The sequence below is a fragment of the Eupeodes corollae genome, chromosome 1 (genome assembly GCF_945859685.1).
Source record: "Eupeodes corollae chromosome 1, idEupCoro1.1, whole genome shotgun sequence".
NCBI classification, from domain to species: Eukaryota; Metazoa; Arthropoda; class Insecta; order Diptera; family Syrphidae; genus Eupeodes; species Eupeodes corollae.
In genome coordinates, this window is record NC_079147.1 from 281186650 (window position 1) to 281200949 (window position 14300).

General features: G+C 29.7%; 4 protein-coding genes across 4 annotated transcripts in view; 3 read left to right on the forward strand and 1 right to left on the reverse strand.

The window, feature by feature from the left end:
• LOC129953908 (cysteine-rich motor neuron 1 protein-like) overlaps window positions 1-14300 on the reverse strand; it is a 354433-nt gene that overhangs the window by 190555 nt on the left and 149578 nt on the right. The window lies entirely within an intron of this gene.
• On the forward strand, window positions 3345-4781 carry LOC129953923 (uncharacterized). Its single transcript, XM_056067469.1, has 3 exons — window positions 3345-3969; window positions 4044-4370; window positions 4438-4781. Exons 1-3 carry the CDS (start codon window positions 3895-3897, stop codon window positions 4609-4611), a joined length of 576 nt encoding a protein of 191 aa, XP_055923444.1. The 5' UTR covers window positions 3345-3894; the 3' UTR covers window positions 4612-4781.
• LOC129953926 (uncharacterized) lies at window positions 8755-9385 on the forward strand. The gene is made up of 2 exons (XM_056067472.1): window positions 8755-9056; window positions 9126-9385. The coding sequence occupies exons 1-2, from the start codon at window positions 8757-8759 to the stop codon at window positions 9375-9377; spliced, it is 552 nt and encodes a 183-aa protein (XP_055923447.1). The 5' UTR covers window positions 8755-8756; the 3' UTR covers window positions 9378-9385.
• LOC129953919 (uncharacterized) lies at window positions 13138-14270 on the forward strand. The gene is made up of 3 exons (XM_056067464.1): window positions 13138-13199; window positions 13248-13565; window positions 13634-14270. Exons 1-3 carry the CDS (start codon window positions 13176-13178, stop codon window positions 13883-13885), a joined length of 594 nt encoding a protein of 197 aa, XP_055923439.1. The 5' UTR covers window positions 13138-13175; the 3' UTR covers window positions 13886-14270.

Below are 14300 nucleotides of genomic sequence, written 5' to 3' on the forward strand. Positions count from 1 at the left end.
TTACAGAAATACAAAGGCTCTGATGTATACCATCCAATTCGTATACCTATAGAGTTTTGTATAGAGGATTGATGATGATGATGAATGGGTTCAAGGCATGCGTACGCGATAAAATATAGGATGATGAGGTAAGGTTTTTATTTACTTATTTACTTAGTTTTGTCTTTACTAAGCTTCTTCGTTGGAACAATAAAGTTCAAAGGATTGGCGAACAGAAGCGGGTGTGAATTTATTTGAGGAGGTGAAGTTCAAAAAATAAGACACTCACTTATTTATGCGTACCACTCAAAGAAGACAAAAAGATGGCTGTCAAATTCAAGTATGAAGGTGTTAGAAACCCTATAAAAGCAAATCATTTTGACAGATGATAACTTAAAGCTTGTGAAAATGTTGAGCATCAACGAAGAAGTCTATAAAGGTTGTTCCAAAATGAGAGCAGTTTTGTAATGTGCCACAATGCCATTTATAGAGAAGAGTGTTGGCAGCACTAGCGAAACATATATATTTATATTTCTGACAGCTAAAGACTAGAATAATGACAAATTAAGGATGCCTTTAAAATACTATAAATTTAGAGTTACATAAGAAAAGGGTTTGAAAATAAATTTGAGGATATCCTTTTTTTAAATATTGGCAACTCTACAGAAGAAAAATTAGACAACTGTCAGTTTGCGGTTTATAAAATATAATTAAAGCCTTACACATGAGAACAAAGCTTTTGACATGTTAAACAATTTTTCAAAAATAATAATAACACTTTGCTTTATAAACAAATTTCAATTTGGAATACATTTTGGGACACTATATTTTATATTCTCGATTTTTGGCTAAGTGTACAAATTTTCAAGGAACTAAGTTTTAGGAAACAATTTGTATCAAAGTTATGACTGGATTAAATCAACTATAAAGTTTCTTGACAAATTAAAATAAACAAATTTTAAAACGAGTCCAAAACCCCCAATTGACCCTAATTTGTTACCACCACTGGAAATTTTGTATTGTATTTTTTGACAGAGTTATACTTCGTATACAAGGTGTCATAGATCTTTTGATGTTGAATTATTTAATGTGTAAGGAAACAGGAAATTTTTGTGCGATATTAAATAAAACATCTGTTGATGGTGTGGCAGAGATTCTTTCGGGCAAGAATGGTTTAACTCTTGTAGATGTGCAAGTTTTAATATTTTTGAAACCTTGAAGGAAAATATTATTTATTTTGCAAAAGCAAATTTCAAGAAGAATTTTCAAATAGTATAAGTATCGAGAGTGAATTATTGAAAAAAGAAAGAAATCTTTATGATTTAAGTTTGGGCACCAAATTATATTGAAAATATAAATAAAGAGGGTTTATTATGCGTGCAAATAAGTTGATTGTATTTTCTTATTGAATTGTTGTTTTGAACAATAATAAAGATTCAAATAAAGGAAGAAAGTTTTCATTTAAACAAACTCACGTTGACCACTTTTAACGAACAGGGAATCTAATTGACAAACATTTGCTAGGTAGAAACTTTTATCCATAGATGACGAAAGCCAACAATTCCGTCTAAAAAAGCCGCTGGAGCAGATGGCCTCAATGCTGAGCTCTTCAAAGCAGCTGGGGATAGTTTAGTTAGGAGCCAGCACCAACTAATCTGTAAGATATGGTAGAAAGAAAGCATGCCCGAAGAATGGAACCTCAGTAATATATGTCTGATTCCAAAAACAAAGGAGACTATCTAAACCTTGACCTGATAGATTCTTATCAATGGAATAAATATTCACATTAAGGCAGATTCTGGAAAAAAACAAACAACATCAAATCGACATCTACCATCTCTTCATCAATTTTAAGGCCACATATAACAGCTTCTACAGGGACGAGCTATATGAAGCCATGTCTAGTTTTGGCATCCCTGCGAAACAAATTCTTTTGGCGGGATGACCATGGAGAATTCGCAATGCTCCATAAAGGTTGGATACAACTTAACAGAGTTTTTCGATGTCAAAAAAGGTTTTAGGCAGGGTGATGCGCTGTTCTGCCATTTTTTTTAACATCGTACTTCAAAGAATAGTGTAGAGCTCCCACGTCAATATCTCCCACTATCTTTTAAAAGTCTGGCCGATTACTAGCATATGTTGTTGACATTGACATAATCGGAAGTACTGCGCGTGATGTCAATGGGGCCATTGTGAGTATTGGAGGAGAGGTGGCAAAAATGGGTTTATATGTTAATGAGGACAAAACAAAGTATATGCTGTCATCAAAAAATGATCTATAGCAACAACGAGGTCTCGTTCAAAACGTCACCATCGGCAGATGAAACTTTGAGGTAGTTACGGACTTCGTCGAACTACGAAGGATAACTCTTGCTAACCGCTGTTTCTTTGGGATAAGACAGCAATTGAGTAGCAAATCAATTCTCGAGCGACCAAAGTGTCGATAAATAAGACCCTCATAATCTCCGTCCTGCTATACGGTGCAGAAGAATTTACTATGACAGAAGCTTATGAAAGTACCTTGGGTCATTTCGAGATAAGAGTTCTTCGCGTTATCTACGGTCCCATATAAGAGGAGTGACGGAGAAGATGAAACAGCTCTATGGGCTGTAGAGCGACGTAGACTTAGCCAAAAGGGTAAAAGTCCAACTACTAAGAAGGTTGGGTAACGTAGAACACTTGGAATCCAATGCTCAGGTCCGAAAAGTCTTCTACCCACTGGGTAGCGCATAGGTGAAAAGTGAGCTCACTCAATTTGGAGTGTGAAACTAGAGACAACTTGAGTTAGATGGAGAAGTTTGTTGAGTGATATCCTAGTTCACACAGGACTGTAGCCCACCTTAGGTAAGCAAGTACAAATCTTAAATGTCTCACGTTGGGCGCCACGTATAATAAAGCGAGAATGTTATCAAACAATAGAAACTATAGGAAAAAGATGCTTGTTTGTCAATAGCTTAAGCAATGAAGAATACTCGCATGTTCCGGAGGATATCAGATTCTACTTTTAGGCATAAAAACTAGAACTAGAATCTGATATCCATCGAAAAAATGTTGTGTATTTTTGTTCTTGAAAGTTGTTTTCAAAATTTAAAATGTTCAAACGGTTTACGAGGAGTAATTTGAACAGTAGTAGTAGATATATGTACTGTATATGTAAGACCCTCAAAAAGCTTGTTTTCTATAATTTTAATCTGAAGAAAACAAAAGTTCTGCGGAACCCAAACACTTCAAAGTTTCACTAACAACAGCTAAAAAACACCATTAGATAAACTCTCAGTAATAACATAATTATTATTTTCGTTATTCTTTTAACAACAATAAAAATAACATTTAAAAAGAAAAAAAAATATTAATGATTTGCGAAATAGTTGTATCCAGTAGCTTTATTGTGTGAGCTCTTTTTGTAGCTTCCTCACTTTTACGCCTCAAGATATTTTACAAACCACGAACAGACGTCAGCTATCAAGGTTTTATAATTTGCAATTTATAATAATAACAATATATGTAGCATTGAAGCTAGGTTAAGGTAGATAGTTTTGATTTCGTGGTCAATTTCAAAATGCTCACAGCATAATATTTATGAGTTTCAAAATTACGTACATAACCTAAAATTAAGATAATTGTTAAATTATAATAGAAAATAACATGCGTGCAGTTAATTTCATATAATTGTAAAATTGCTGCTTTTTGGTTTTTAATTATATTATTGTAGTTATGCGAATCAAATAAAAACAAAACCGGTCCAATTAAATGTTATTACAAAATTATAAAACTTTGAAGAATTAAAATAATAATTATTACCTAAACTATTTTACATAAACTTTTCACAAAATTTTGATTTTATTTTCTGTTTGATGAACAATGAATTTTTGGAAATCGGTTTTCTTGTTAAGATTTCGTTGAACTTCAGTAAAAATGGTTGGCCTAAAAATGTTGCTTCTATACATTTTTATTATAATTACTATTTTTATAATGAAAATTAATGGAAAGGTAAAATTCAAATATTAATCATATTTTTGGTTTTAATTTATGTAAACTTATTTTTTTTTTTGAATTTCAATCAGAGAAACTATGATATCGTTTTGGAGAATGTCACGTGCAGTGTAAATCCTGAATACTTTGAACCACCAACATGTTTCATTAATAAAAATACAACTAAACAATTAGCACATTTTGAATTAAAATCAAAACAGGAAATGAGTTCTTTACAATTTTCATTTAATGTTATTTTCTTGAGGAAGAAAGACGAACCAATTGTTTTATTGGATTCGACACAGAATGATTTATGTAAATTTTTAGAAGGATCACAAGTTGCGTTTAATATATTGAAAATTGCAAGAGATGTCCTTTTAACTTTTGGTTCATTACCCAAAAATTGTCCAATACCAAAAGTAAGTGTGGAATATTTAATTTATTTAAACAAATATGTATTTTCTTTTCTTTTCTTTTATATTTTAGGGCTTTCATTTTTTGTTTAAGGATGTTTATATCGATGCCGAACGATTTCCAGCATATGCACCGGAAGGAAATTTTGAGATAACAATTAATCTTACAAGCGGAAATAATTTTGTATTTTTTGGTAAATCGCATGGTTACAGTATTCACAAATCCAAAGGTGTCAGATGGGGTTAAGAATTATTTTATATGAACGAAAAATGTTTTAAAAATAAAAATAAATATTGTGTCACTTTTTTGAATGTCAAAATAAGATTTGTTTGCATTATATTTGTGAAATCATCATTCAAAATCATTTACGTAGTACGGCTAAGTAACGAATCTCTGTGATTCACAGGACGACTGGAGGTTCGACTGAAATATAAATGTCTTTTCAAAATTAGTTGTGAGCTCCCTCTGCGTATTCAGAAAATCATGACAATGTATTGATCTTTTATAAAATTTTATTATTTCATAAGTTTTTAGCTCATTTTTAACTCTTTCATAATTTTTAACTTTTTCATACAACTTATTTTTGTCAGCTAACCAGTTTTGTTTCAGTGAAGAAAAGCCTAAAAGTCGCTAAAATATCATCATAAAAATGACACATTGTCATTAATGTTGGGACTAGACTCTTTAACAAAAATTACCAATTGACAAAACATAATACTTTTTTATTTTCACTTAAATTGTTTGTTTCGTTATTGTTTTTTTGTGATATAAAAACAAAGAACAAAACGCAAGTGATTTGTGTTGTTTGTTCTAAAAATTCTCCGAAAAGTAACATACGTATTCTTTGCTACATAAACGACGATGTAAGGAGCTTACGCTTATTTTGTGTTTCCTAGAAATAGATACAAATACTAAAATCGTCTTAAAATATGGTATCGAAGTAAAAGTTCTTGGAATAAGGTAAATATAAGCTTAGGTTGAATAGTTCCTAATAGTTTACGCGTTTAGAGAAAAAGTCAATTTGTATCAATAATTGGTTTTATTTTTTTAACATTGCAGTTGAATTAAAAAGAATAGTTTAGATACTTAAAAAAGTTCTAAAAATTAAAATAAGCATTAAAATTGTTAAAATTCACTTAGCAAATTTGAAAAATTTTCAGTAATTTCCAGTTTTGCAAGAACAATTTTCTGTCCGCGCTATTTCTCGAAGGTGTAGTGATTTCGTTTACTATAAAAACTATTTAAAGACTCCACTGTTGATTATAAACTTAATAGAAGGAATTTGTGAAGTTATCGAGGACATGCAGAAGTTCAAAGTCAAACACTAATGTTCACAAAAAACAAAGTTGCTAAGTATCATCAATAACATGTGTGTATCAATAAAATATAATATTCATGGATGGTTGACTTAATTTCGTTTATTTCAAACTTTATTCTTTAGTAATGACTTTTTTCTATCCAAATAGAAAAACTAACAATTTAGTCATGAAATTTAATAAGGGTAAATAAACTATTTAAATCAAATCAATTTTAAACTCCAAACCAACCTAATGACAGTTGTTTATTCAGTACGATGACATGATACCATAAATATGGAAGCACCAAAAAGTGGACTAATTTTTGTATTCTTTATTTTAATTTTATCAATATTTGTAGAAATAAATGGAGAGGTAATAATTTAATAATCAAACCAATATAAAAATTATATAATCATTATTTTAAACCTTTTTTTCCATATTTTCAATAGCCTCAAGTTGTACTGTCTATATATAATTGCTCCTGCATTGTCAATCCTGAATACGCTGATCCACCAACATGTTTTTTCAATGGAACTTTTAATCCATCTCGAGGTCACGTTGAGATCCCAATGCGTCGTGAAGTGAAATCACAAATGTATGAACTTAATGTTGATATAATAGCAAATAAACGTAAAAGAAGAATATTACATTTGAAAAAGAGTGCGTGTGAATTTTTCGAAGGACGTGTTACAGCAATATTGAAAATTATTAAAGATATCGTCGATGATTATGGGGAATTACCGAAAAAATGTCCAGTTCCAAAAGTAATTTTTCCTAATTCTTCTGTGAATTCACATAATATTTATTTTTGAATTTTTTACTTAGGATTTTCGATATAACTTTAAGGATATTGTTATAGATTCGGCTCGATTGCCCTCATTCATATTTGATGGGGATTTTCATTTGACTACAAGAAATACGGAGAACAATAAATTAATTTTTATGATTGAAGCGAGAGGAGGCCTTAAAAGAGTTCACAATGTAATTGTTGATGACAAAAAACATAAAAACTGATCTTGATACTGATTTTAAATAAATTTATGAAACACAAGAATAATTGTTTCGTAGTTTTCTTTTCAAAAATTATATGTTCGAGTTGTTGAAAACGTTATTTTTACAAAGTATGACATTATTTTGAGGTCAATATAAACAAAAATTAAAAAAAATATTTCTGTTATTTCGTACTAATATTGTTTATGGTCATAATTTGAATAAAAGTTAGGTGGTGCAGTAGTCCGTTGTGAACTAGTGACTTACAACTCGCAACCCTTCCAGTGTTCTCAGGGATGGAGGTGACCTACAGTCTTAAACCAAATGCAGGCGGATAATTTGAGAAAACACTTTTCATGAGAAGAATTACTCTTGGAGGATTTGTCAATTTCTTGCAAAAGTCAGTACCCGTGAAAAAACTTTAGATGGCACAGGCAGGTATTGAAACAAAGACCTTTGGAATGACAATCCAACGCACCAACCATATCATGCCACAAGTTCTACCGTAATTTGAATACCACAATTAAAAAGTTTCTAACCAAATTTTCAACTGTTCTTAAAAATAAAACTATATTGAATACATATTTATGTAAAACAAAATCTATTCTGAATCTATACCTCCTATTTCTTAAGATGTGAAGGATTAAATGATATATACAAGAACACAATGATAAATCTCTGAAGACAATGGACTTTATATTTCAGAGACCTTGGAACAAGTTGGTAATGCAAAACGATTTCAATACTAAGTTTTGTTTTGAATAGACTTCTCCTAGGTTATTCTTGAGTTTTTGAGCTGGTGGGCATGTACAGAGGAGGTAAAGAACTGTTTCCTCCTCTTCATAAATCATACCGCTTCTGCAGAAGCTCGGATATGACGCCTATTATCGAGCTTATATCAATTCAATATGCTATGCATCTTAAGCACTTTAAATATAGTATAGGCCACCTGTCTTTTGTATTCTGACACATGGTGATGTTGTTCCAATGGATGTTTACCTCCCTTATAGCTTTGGTATGTCAGCATTTGCCAAACGCGGTAGAAAAGGTTGTACAGTACCATTTCTAGCGAGTTCATCCGCCTTACAATTCCCTGGAATGTCTCTATGACCCGACACCCATCAAAGGTGAATATTAAAGTGTTGTGCAAGCTCTATAAGAGATGAACACCATTTATATGGACTGTTATAAAGTCTGTAGAGACAGAGTCCAGAAATATAATAACAGCCTGACTTTCTAATAAAATACGGATACCAGATGTTGATTTAAATTTTTCTTTCTGTCCTTCAGGGTACACACCTCCAACAACCAGTTCATTTGCTTTTAATCCATCTGTTTAAAAGTAGGCTGACTCGTCCTCTAGGAATGTGCTGTACTCCCAGAAAGATCTGGAAGGTTTATAAATTTGGAAATTTCTTTCGAATTGAAGTTTGAAGATTGTGTAGTCTGTGTGCTTTGGAATTGATGATAAATACGTATTAATGAATTACGGAGTAGCCAATGTTGTTTTTAACCCAAGTCTTCCATAACATATGGAATATTGTATTTCCTTGAAAATAGGACTAAATCGGTTTTGTTTGGGTTGCCAGCCAGTTCACACCGATCAGCCCAAAGCATTAGTTTAAACATTCTAAAAATTAAACTATTCGTACACTCTTCAAAAATGCATTAATTTCTTCTTAGTTTTACTGTTTAGGCTTGTTCCAATTTTGCAAATGGCTACCGTGAAATTAAAGAAACAATTAAAAATAACTAATAATATACGGAATCAAAGATAAGGTGCGGATAGTAAAACACACGACAATGCCATTATGAACATGAAATAATGAGCACCAATGTACAAAAAACAGTATTTAGTCCGTCACGCATGGAAAGGGGAAACACAACTTCTTATTATTATTTAAAATAGTTAATAAAGCTATTAGTTCAGTCGACTTTTCTAGTTTGGAAATTATCAAGTTGAAAATGGCTTCAAAATATATTATTTTAAATCTAATATTCCTTGGTTTATTTATGATGACTGGAATCTATGCGAAGGTTTGTAATCATTAAAACTAATTTATTTCTTAATATTCAATCAAACAGTCAGCTTATTCCATATTAATGGATAATATTGTCTGCACTGCGAATCCTGAATACGCATATCCACCAAAATGTTCACTCGATAAAAGTTATAATCCAGCAAGAGGTTTTATGGAGATACAAATGAAACGAGAAATCAAATCACAAAGATATTCATTAAATTTTACCATAACGAATAAAAAGAAAAAAAGAAATTTATTAACCTTGAAAAATTATGATGCTTGTGCATTCTTTGAAGGACGTGTTTCAGCTATGTTGAGAATTTTCAAGGAATTATTAGAAACATTTGGAGAGCTACCAAAAAAATGTCCGATAAAAAAGGTAAGTTTTGGTGTTTTTGTTTGTTTTTAAAGAATATCTGAATAATTCTTTTTTAATTATTGTTTTCAGGATTATCATTATAAACTTCAAAATATGACCGTCAGCTTGGACAGATTTCCACCGTATTTTATCGAAACTGATTTTTATATAATCACAAGGAATTCTGTGGGGAAAGACTTTCTGTTTGCACTTGAATTTAGTGGAAGAGTTAGAAGAAATGAAGAAGTCAAAAAAGATGAAAATGACGAAAGTGTTGAAAATAATATATTTTTACCAAAGAAAAAGAATAAGAAAAGTAAGAACGACCCTGCCATAGCATAATTTATTCTTATTTCTTATAATACAATTCTAAATATTTGAAAAACTATAATAAAATTTAAACTGCATAATTTGTGTTTAAAATTTTGAAGGAAATGGAAAATTTTAATTTTTCTATTACACACAAAATTGTATGTGAGTCATTTGAAAACTTCTACTAACTTTTTTAATCTTGCTTTTATTTGAAAACGTATACAAAACAAAATAAGTTAAATGTTCGTGCAATGTAAGCAAACTAATGTAATTCAATTAAAATAAAAATATATTCTAAATCTCAATTGAAAAACTAAAATAATTGAGGGCTGATGTTAATTTTCCTTTGATTAGAATAGATTTTTAGAAAGATTTATTCGTAATTGTAACCATTTTTTTTAACGATGGGTTATTATGTTAATTTTTTGTAATATGATTGGTCAGGCATAAAAAAGGAACACATTAATTATTTATACATTTTTTTTAAGAACTGAAAAATTAATTTTTGTTTTCCAATGCATATTGTCTTAAAAACGTTTTAATTTATTTGACCAACTATTTAAAGGTATAATTAAGACATTATATAAATATTCCAAGCATCTTAATAAAGTTAAAACATTAAATATTTCAAATTTATTATTTTTATTTCAAATATAATATAAAAAAATTTCGATATACTGTGAGGTGAATTGTGGACTTTTATTTACTGTGCTAAGATTGTTAACAATTCTGTCATGTATTTTTGGACACTTATGCTAAACAATCGTTTAAAAATATGAAGTTAGACTTTTAAATATTTTTTTTCCAAAATCGTCAATTAGAAGAATTTCCCGGAAAATATTTAGATCTATAAATTTAAGTTAGAAAACGTTTAAATATTTTTTAACAAACTTCATTAAATTAAAAATAAAATGAAGGACTAAAATAAAAAAAAAATAATTAAATTATTTAAAATGGAATAAAAGAAAAAAACTTTCCCCAAAACTTACTTAAATCAACAACGTTGAAACCAGGAAGATATTTGAATATTTTCAATTTACTACGGAAATTAACAAAAAAATCTAATTGTTACTATAAAATAAAATAAATATTAAAAATATTTAATAAAACAAAGCAAATTCAAATAAAGTTAAAAAAACTAAAATAATTTAAAGCAAGAATAAATCATGGAAAACAGAACAAAAAAGGTACATAAAATGAAAATATATAAAAATAAAATCAAATAATCAAATACAATAAATAATATAAAATATAATGCCATCAAATAAAAAATACAATAAAATTAAATGTTGTAGAACAAAATAAAATAAAATAAATTAAATCAATTAATTAAATAAAAAAAAGAATAAAATAAAATGACATATTACAATAAAAACAAATTAATAAACGATAAAAAGAAGAATTGGAATAAAACAAAATAAGGAAAAATACTTTCCGGAGGATCTTCATCCCTATTACTGTCTGATTTAGTAAAGCTCTTAATAAAATCAAAAATTATATTGTTGGTGGTGATTTGAACTGCAGACACAGAGATTGGGGTTGTACCAGAGCTTATTCATGGTTCAACCCACTGTCGGATCTAACAAATATATTTCCTTTTTCCATACTGTTTCCATCAGGTCCTACTTATATACCCGCTTGTAAAAGAGGAAGTTCTTCAGTGTCACTAACACTGGTGATACTGTACCTCAGCCTATAGTTTTTGACGAACTTCATTCGGATCACACAACTGTTGTAGCAATGTCACCCACAAAGGTAATCACTCTGAAACCCCCCGAATCCAGACCAGCCGTTTCCACTGATTTTTCTTTACAATAGGACATGTTTAGCTATAGATAGAAGTCTTGTATCAATATTTGCCCTTAAGTGAATATCATATCTCTCTAATGTCTTAAGAAGGAATGAGGATAGACTTACAGGTCTTTTGACAAACTACCAATGCAAAATATAAAACCATAAACTCTTCAAAAATGCATTCATTTCTTTAAAAATCACTTAGGTACAGTGAACAATTTGCAGTCAAAGTTTCCAAAACTCAAATCACCTTGAAGCGCCTTCGCGGACGAAGATAGAAATTTGTGACGAAATTTAAGTTCTTAGAAAATGTAAGTGAATTGAAGAATCGATATAGTGAGAAGAAAGTCTAGTCAGCCAACTCCTAGCAATCTCATATATTCGCTGATTGTGTCCTAGAAATGCACCAACACAATCCGGTTGGATAAGGGTGTGATTAGACCTAACTCATTCAGAAATAAGGCTTGAACAACTGTTATTGTGCATGGATTGCAGTACCAAGTTATGACTTTTCATTTCTGGACTTGGAAAGTTTTGGTGTTTTAGATTTGTTTTCGTGTGTTTTCTCCAGGAAGTAATCAAATTCAGGTGATCGATCACCTGATTTTTTTGTCAGCTTTAATGGTATACCTGGATCTAATTGAAACCATTGGTTAAATCGCGTAAGGCGATAGTTCATTGTCACTGTGTTGATACTCAATTTTGATTATCAACTTTTCTTTGTTCTGTGTAAAGTGATCGCTAAAAATGTATCATTAGCTTAGGAAACTTGGTTCAAATTGCAACAGGCATAAATGTCATTTCGATCAGCTGTTGTGTTTATTGTGTTGTATTTTATTGAGTGCATATCTAATAATAATAGTGTAACTGTACTTAATACAAACACAAATGTTTGTTGTAATCTTCAAAAAAACATTCTTTTGTTGAATCCAAGGGCTTAAATTTAAAAGTGGGCATAGAACCGACTGCATTTCAGCCCCAACTTGTCATTGATAACCACTACCTATAAGAATATTTAATGTGGCAGCTTGTTGAAGCTTATGAAGGTGGAATATATGTTGATCTTAATCCTGATGGTAAATCGGGCAACCGCCAAACATACTCGTACATAAACGTTTCTTTGTTCAGACGAAAATTTTTTTAAAATCTAAAATATGTATTGTTGAAAATAAGTTACTGATGAGCATTCTTAGAAAGTCTTATTCTATTAGAAAGTTCTATAATATTTCCTTTATTCCTTAAGTTGATACTCAGCATTAAAGTATACATATCGTAAATAAATAAATAAATAAATAAATAAATTACTTTAACTTATTTTAATTTCAACTTTGATATCTTTCATTTTTTTTTGGCTAAAGGAGAAACGCACACAAAATTAAACAAAATGTGTAAAAGTGACAGCTAAATAACAGTCACCAACAAACCAAATTAAAAATAGTGATACTCAACTTGATAATCACCTTATGTAGAACAAAATTTTAGGTTTTAATGGCCAACAATCAACTATCGCCTTATGCGATTCCACAACAGAATCCTTTGATCATTTCGTCAACATCAAAATGGAACAAATTATTGAAAACAATTATTCTTCCATTTTCAAGGAATTTTATTCTAATACAAATCAGCCGTGTAAACTCGCACTAAAGTCGCTGATCAAACATCACATTCAAGTAATTCTTAGTTTGACGGGTAGATGGCTTATTTCATTTTGCAAATGGCTACCGTAAAATCAAAGAAACAATTAAAAATAATTAATAATATACGAAATCAAAGATTACGCATGGATAATAAAACAATGTCATTATGAACATGAAATAATGAGCATAAAGCCACAAACAACAATGTTTTGTTTTTATTGTGATTATAAATATCACAGTATTTAGTCCGTCACGCATGGAAAGGGGAAAAACAACTCAATATTTCACACAGATAATAGAGCTTATTAGTTCAGTCGACTTTTTCAGTGTGAAAATTATCAAGTTTGAAATGGCTTTAAAATATATTATTTTATATTTAATATTCCTTGGTTTATTTATGATGACTGGAATCTATGCGAAGGTTTGTAAACATTAACATTAATCTATTTCTTAATATTCAATCAAACAGTCAGCTTATTTCATAATTATGGATAAAATTGTCTGCACTGCGAATCCCGAATACACATTCCCACCAAAATGTTCACTCGATAAAAGTTATAATCCAGCAAGAGGTTTTATAGAGATACAAATGAAACGAGAAATCAAATCACAAAGATATTCATTAAATTTTACCATAACGAATAAAAAGAAAAAAAGAAATTTATTAACCTTGAAAAATTATGATGCTTGTGCGTTTTTTGAAGGACGTGTTTCAGCTTTGTTGAAAATTTTCAAGGAATTATTGGAAACATATGGAGAGCTTCCAAAAAAATGTCCCATAAAAAAGGTAAGTTTTGGTTTTTTTGTTTGTTTTTAAGGAATATCTAATCATTTGTTTTAATTTTTTGTGTCCAGGATTATCATTATAAACTTCAAAATATGACCGTCAGCTTGGAGAGATTTCCACCGTATTTTATCGAAACTGATTTTTATATAATCACAAGGAATACTGTGGGGAAAGATTTTCTATTTGCTCTTGAATTTAGTGGAAGAGTTAGAAGAAATGAAGAAGTAAAAAAAGATGAAAATGAAGAAAGTGTTGAAAATAATATATTCCTGCCAAATAAAAAGAATAAGAAACGTAAGAACGGCCCTGCCATAACATAATATTATTTTTATAATACAATTATTAATACATATTTGACAAAACTATAAACAAAATTTAAACTGCACATTTTTTGTTTAAAATTTGGAAGGGAATGGAAAGTTTGAATTTTTCTATCACTCAAAAAAATTCTTTAATAGTGATGATACTTGAAAACGTATACAAAACAAAATAAGTTAAATGTTCGTGGAATTTTAACAATCTAATTTAATTCAATTAAAATAAAAATAGATTCTGAATCTCAATTGAAAAACAAAAATAATTGAGGGCTGATGTTAATTTTGCTTTGATTAAAGATTATAAAGATTGATTCGGAATTGTAACAATTTTTATTTAACGATGGGTTATTATGTTAATTTTTGTAATATGATCGGTCAGGCATAAAAATGGAACACATCAATTATTTATATATTTTTA

Bases quoted from the DNA above. Each gene is read 5' to 3' on its own strand.
- LOC129953926 (XM_056067472.1), top strand. From the start codon at position 8,757: ATGGATAATATTGTCTGCACTGCGAATCCTGAATACGCATATCCACCA. The intron at 9,057-9,125 runs GTAAGTTTTGGT...TATTGTTTTCAG, and splicing joins AAAAATGTCCGATAAAAAAG to GATTATCATTATAAACTTCA.
- LOC129953919 (XM_056067464.1), top strand. From the start codon at position 13,176: ATGATGACTGGAATCTATGCGAAG. The intron at 13,200-13,247 runs GTTTGTAAACAT...TCAATCAAACAG, and splicing joins TGACTGGAATCTATGCGAAG to TCAGCTTATTTCATAATTAT. The intron at 13,566-13,633 runs GTAAGTTTTGGT...TTTTGTGTCCAG, and splicing joins AAAAATGTCCCATAAAAAAG to GATTATCATTATAAACTTCA.
- LOC129953923 (XM_056067469.1), top strand. From the start codon at position 3,895: ATGGTTGGCCTAAAAATGTTGCTTCTATACATTTTTATTATAATTACT. The intron at 3,970-4,043 runs GTAAAATTCAAA...AATTTCAATCAG, and splicing joins TAATGAAAATTAATGGAAAG to AGAAACTATGATATCGTTTT. The intron at 4,371-4,437 runs GTAAGTGTGGAA...TTTATATTTTAG, and splicing joins AAAATTGTCCAATACCAAAA to GGCTTTCATTTTTTGTTTAA.